At 39.4% G+C, this 6,229-nt stretch overlaps 1 protein-coding gene across 3 annotated transcripts in view; it reads right to left on the bottom strand.

Moving 5' to 3' along the window:
* Positions 1-6,229, bottom strand: part of trappc9 (trafficking protein particle complex 9) — a 359,971-nt gene that overhangs the window by 328,418 nt on the left and 25,324 nt on the right. For all 3 annotated transcript variants that reach the window (XM_015382744.1, XM_015382743.1, XM_015382745.1), the window contains one exon: positions 1,454-1,597. In XM_015382744.1, coding sequence (XP_015238230.1) covers positions 1,454-1,597 — 144 coding nt within the window. The remainder of the gene's footprint in view (positions 1-1,453; positions 1,598-6,229) is intronic.

The following is a 6,229-nucleotide window of genomic DNA, read 5'->3' as shown; positions in this document are numbered from 1 at the left end:
CATTGACTGTGCATGTAAACTCACTGCTTCTGTCGCGCCAGCTGCCCCCGGTGTGAACGCAGCATAATTCCTAATATAAATATGTAAATTTTTTAGTAATGCTCCAAGTTTGAGCTAGAAGTTTCTACTATTTGCAGCATTGGTTCTTCTGAGAATGTCTTCCATATCAAGGAAACGAAAAAATAATTGTGAATCGAATCGAATCGATTTGGAAAATCTGAATCGATACCCAGCCCTACTACTACAAACATACAGGTTTACTTTACTTACACCAGTTTTTTCTTTATAGAACATTTATTCAAGGACCTGATCAGAAACTCAGTCAAACCTAAAGAATCTGTTGGAAAGAGCTGAATACTTTATCATCATCATCATCAAAGCAGCCTTTCTTTCATCTTCAGACATAATCGCTTCGCCATGTTGCTTTCTAAAGGTGTTTTATACAATAAAAGAAATATTATGTCAAGAAAGCTCGGCGTAGTTATTACACTTCTTTCAACTGTGAAGGTCAACCTGAAAAAACCTGCAGTGACTCTGGATGTGACTCAAACAAATTTATGTTCAGGAAAGTTTGCTTTTAATCTGTAATTTAGACCCAAAGGTGACCCAGCTCCTCAGAGCGAGCAATCACACAGCAGATAACAGCACTGAGGGTTCTAATGATTTATAATCTAGATTAATAATCTTATTCTGCTGAGTAAACAGTTCATTCTCAGCTTCAATGAAGAAAGCAAAAACATGCATCTCCAACTTCTAACATCTTCTAGAAAAAAAAACTAAATCATTCCAAAAAAAAAAATCCAACGACTCAGGCCTAAATGATTAAGAAAAACATTTTCAACTCGTTTACAGAGAAAAAAACCTTTGATCAAAATCTGTGCAAGCTTAACTCAGAGGCTGACATACACCTGAACCATCTCCCAGCCATATAAAGGGGAATTATTCTAACTTCAACCTTTTCTAACATGACACTATGGCTTGCTGAACAAGAGGAATGGCAGACAGCCTAAAAACTTCGACATGAAATGAAGCTCATTCGTTTAGTGAGCTTGTTTGGAAGCTAAAGGATGTTTCTGTGTCTTAAAGGACAAAAATCCTCCATTATTTACAGAAATATGTGTCTTAACAGCTAGAAGAGCCTCAATGTTTACAAGGTCAGCTTGTTTTCCTCAATAATGTCTCCCTACCTTAAAACTCACGCTAGGATGTCAAACAAGATTAAACTTTCCTCCATGGTGTTGCTGGTGGATCTTAGTTCTTTTTTTTTAACTAAACAAAAACATAACTGGCTGCAAACTGCACTGCAAGTGCAGCAAACACCAGCTCTGGCTACCATTTCATGGCATTAAACAAAGGTAGCATACACCAATCTCCAGAAACAGGTGGGGTTGATTCCTTTGAAGCCTGGGCTTAAAGCTGGAAGGAGCTCAGAGGGCTGGAACCGTTTACTGACCTTGATCAGACAGGAAATCCAGCATGGTCTGCAGCAGGAAGGACAGGTGGCGCACAGACAGGCCCGGGTTGCCCATGCGGCGGGAGGCGTACACCAGCTCGTGCAGCAGGCGCATCTGTACAGCAGCCCAGCCTCTGTGGGTGCCTGAGAGAAGGATGACAGAGAGAGGGACACAGTCAAACTCAATGCTGACATCTTTCATGTAACATCACTGAAAAATCCCATCATAATGTTCATGATGGCGCAGAGCTACACGCGGAACAACAGCCTTCCACTTTCATCAATCATCTAAAAAGAAAAAACTGTCAGTTTTTGTTAGATTTACCAAAAATCTGAAAATAGAAAGAACAAATTTCTACTTTTAAACCTTTGCTGATTAATGTTTTTGTTCTGTTGTTTTTTTCAGTGGGCTCTATATTATCACCATTGAGATGAACTAATGGTTACATTTAAATAAAGGAAAGGTTTTGATCTTTCTTTGAAAAGCAGCCAAAGCCACAGAATATGAAGCTACTAAACAGATCTTTTTAATTTAATGTGACCCTAGATTTTAATTGGGTCAAACCCATTAACAAGCTTGGAACTTGACTGTTTTTTGTGACTCTGACTATCCCTCTGCTGGAAGGTGACCTTTGGCCTCAGTCTTAAGCCCCATTTACACTACCCTCTGAAAACTGATCTCTGCCGAGCTTGGATCAGTTAACAGTGCCATGCTCGGTTCCTGAAGACCGTTTACACACCACGGTTCATCGCCTCCTAGTGACGATCTACGGTTCTACTATCTAGAAGTAAACAAGCAAACCAACATGGCGACGGCCGTAACATTCAGGCAGTTTGCAGACAGTCAGGCGAAGAAGGCAGCCTGTGGCTAATTTACTTGACATAGTCGGCTTTTGGAAAGTGGTTAAGACAAATGATAGTCTAATCAGGGCTTACAGACACAGGAAACAATGACAGACATTGAGGTTCATCTCACTGCTAAGCAGAATCATCCCTGGAAATCGTGTGGCGCGGCAGAGAAGTTAGTATTTTTATGAATGTCTGAAATTTCATGATTACGGAGGCTGACTGTAAGGAGAGATATCTGAGAACCGAGCCAGAACTGAACCACGCCAAGCCCTACTGGTGAACTAGTACCATGTTAGCGCGGTTCGGTTGTGTCTGGCACGGTTGGGTTCAGTTATGCGTGCCATTTACACTCAACAGTTATCTTGGGCTACGTTCACACTGCAGGCCTTGATGCTCAATTCCGATTTTTTTTTGTGAAATACGATTTGTTGCGTTCCCGTTCATATTTCCAAATATATGAGACTTGTATGTGATCTCCAGTGTGAACTGTAGTCATACAACGCAAGTGTCCCGCATGCGCAGTAGAGGACGCAATAACGTCACAGGCCAGCGTGCTCTATGTTTACGGAAGTAAACATGGATGGTAGCGCTGGAGAACATCAAGCTGTCTTTTCCAAACATAAAAACTCAATCTTTTCAATATGGTTAAAGATAAATACTGCTCTCTGTATCGTCATCCGCCATGGTTGTTCTTTTTCCTGCCGCTTCTGCGTAGCAAGATTCAGAATAGTGACCTTTGTTGGGTATTAATGACATTCAGGTCGGATGAATCTGACCTGCATTTTATATCTCTGCTTCTGTCTCCTTGAACCCCAGTCGGCCTCGGCAGATGGCCGCTCACACTGAGCCTGGTTCTGCTGGACGGTTCTTCCTGTTAAAAGGGAGATTTTCCTCTCCACTGTCGCTACAAGCATGCCGAGTGTGAGGGATTGCATTCAAGTCAATGAGTCGATGCAATCAACTGGTTTTCCTTGGATATAAAACTTTGAATCAATCTGACTGGATGATCTGGTGAACTGTAAAGTGCCTTGAGATGACATGTGTTGTTAATTGCTGCTATAGAAATAAACTGAATTGAATTAATTTTAACTACTAAACTAGCTGACCATGTAGCTGCAAACATTTGGTTTGTTAGATTTTCATGTTTTTGTTGTGAAACATTGGTCAACAAGCATTTTCACTGCTTTACTGTCATTACCCTTAAAATAGAGTCAAACCAAAGGGGAAGATTGAATAAAAGCTAGTTTTAGAAAGTAATGTATTTCATTTGTTGATCTTATAATGAAACTTAACTGTTGATCTATACCCATTAAACATTATGTGTACAGTGTATAGAGAACTTAATTATAACAGCTTCATTCTAAAAGCACTTACAGGATGAGTCCTACTTCTGTTTGACATTCTATTTGGTTGCTTTTTACACATTGTACTTTACTTTCCTCACTTTAATCCATCTTTAAATCTGCTGGATATTAATTTTCCTACACAACAATTTAAACATGGTTTTCTTTTAATAAGGTATATGCATCACTGTTGGTGCAAAATTTGTTGAATATTTTTTTTTTTACCTATGATTTCTCACTGTATTATTTGCTGCTGTTTGAAAGCATTAATGTCGAGAAGTTATTTTGATTATTATAACCATGAAGGGCTGCTTGTTTCATTTCAAGGACAGGACTTTTGTGATCAACTGAACTCTTACTTTGAAGAAAAAAAAAAAAAAAAAGCAAAGATAGCGCATAGTGGGAATTATTGGACTTTCTACAATTAATGGCATAAAATTAAACACCGGTCTGCAGTATTTATACTTTGTGCAGCTTTACACAGCCGTTTACAATGTTTTTAATGATTCTTTGTGCTGTCTGAGTGTGACGGTCATTTGTTTGCACAAATTTTTTCACAATCTGTTTATAGTAGTGATCTTTATGAGCTAAATCACATGAGGTTAATAGATGTTTACGTTTGCAAAAATGTCAACATTCTTTTATCCTTAAGGCTTTCAATGGTGAGCCACAGAGAGGAGAACCTCAATCCAAGATGCAGCGGAGCTCTGCATAAAATCCCGGTTTTCGGCGCCTGCATAATTTCCTGATGAGAGGTTCTTCTAAAAATTTGATGTCATCATATGGCAAGCCCACTTGTCCAAATTGTATTGTACCCATTTCTTAAGAATCAGATCTCTTCTGGGATCTCAACATATTTTTACCTATATTTTATATTATTTTACATTTAATTGGTGATCTAAATTAGTCGAAAGTAGAAAACAATCATTCTCAGTGTTGAAGTTAAGCACTGCATTATAAGACAGTTCTGCCATTTAACAAGCTGACACAAAAAGTCTAATGCTAAGTTCAGACTGCACGCGCTAGAGGCAGCAGAAGCAGCTAGTTTACATGCAAAGTCATTGGCTGATGCACATCAAGGTACATCAAAAGGACCTGCAGCACGTTTTGAGCAGCAGGAGCAGCGTCTCATGAGCTTCTGAGCATCTGACTCGCACGACGCGCTGCAAAAGCAGCAGCTGCTCCAGTTGAGTTGGAAAAATGTAGCTTTTGCTGCTGCAAAGAGAAGCTAATTTGGGAGCTGGCTGCCGCTGAACGGCTCGCAGAACCATTTATATCTAATTTATCTGATATATCATTTTAAATGCCACGATAATCACATTTAATTAATTTCAATGCCAATTAAGGCCTTAATTTAAAAAATAATAATTGAATGACAATGATTTTTAATGACCCTGCTAGAACTGCTTTTGTGACAAAGTATTTGCTATACCTCATCACTCTTAGCCTCTGAACAGATTAGATGTCTGTGTTATAAACTCAGCTAACGTGGCGTCTTCCTACCCTGACATCCACAAGACCCTTGGCCTCCTGAAGAAAACCGAAGAAAATATTTACTGGGGAGGCAAGAGGGCACAGAGGGACGAGGGAGGCCATCTGATAAAGCCATAAATGTTCCTTTACCTTAAACACAATTCATGAAATACTCTAACACTTTTGCAGCTTTCCCTTTATCAGCACTTTTTTCCATGCTAGTTATTCTTTCTGACTCCTTTGGCTTTCTGAACAAACTGCACATGCAGTTCCTCCATAAGCATTTTTATTTTTTGTCTGTAGGGAGAAACTGCACCACCTCGCTCGGCTAAAAATAGCCGACTTCTACCTGTCTGCCAGAACCAGTGTATCTGTAGAAGACAGAAACCCAAAGGTTTCTGGGTTTTTGAAGGCTGTCGCTCTCATTCCAAAACAAAAATAAACTGTTTTAATTTCTCTACTCTCAGCTCTGAAAAAGAGGATTCTTGCCATCCAATCAACACGATGCCAAAATAATGAGTGTGCTGCCAGGTCCTGGTCGCTAACCTAAAGACACCAAATCAACTAGATGCCTCTGACCTGCTGCACAGGGAGATGAAACCCATCATATCACACCTCAAAGCAAAGATAAAACTTCTATAACTCCATTAAAGAAATGGTATATGTTCTGATAGGAGAATATCTATTACTAACCATGTACACCCACCTCCATCTTCAGGAATCTTTTTTCCTAACTTGAGCTTCTTTCTGAAATACCAATAAAATACACTAAAACGTAACTTAGTCCATGTGATAAAATAGCCCCCGACTAAGGGTGGGTATTGGCAAAGAAGTCATGATTCGATTTGAATCACGATTCACATGCCACGATGCGATTCTATCACGATGCATCACGATACTTGAAATATTGCGATGCATTGCAATATTTTCACTGAGCACTGTTAGAAAAAGATACAGCCCTTACCAGTGGCTGACTGGCTAGGTGTGATCTGGATCGTGTCTTCAATTGATACATAACTGAAAGCAACTGAATTCATACATAGCTGTATTTATTGAAACGACTTTTGGAGGTGTTGCCATTAAAACAAATACTGGACAGAAATATTACTAT

This window comes from Cyprinodon variegatus, unplaced genomic scaffold, assembly GCF_000732505.1.
Source record: "Cyprinodon variegatus isolate N-32 unplaced genomic scaffold, C_variegatus-1.0 Scaffold265, whole genome shotgun sequence".
NCBI lineage: Eukaryota > Metazoa > Chordata > Actinopteri > Cyprinodontiformes > Cyprinodontidae > Cyprinodon > Cyprinodon variegatus.
This window is presented reverse-complemented; position numbering and strand designations above follow the sequence as displayed.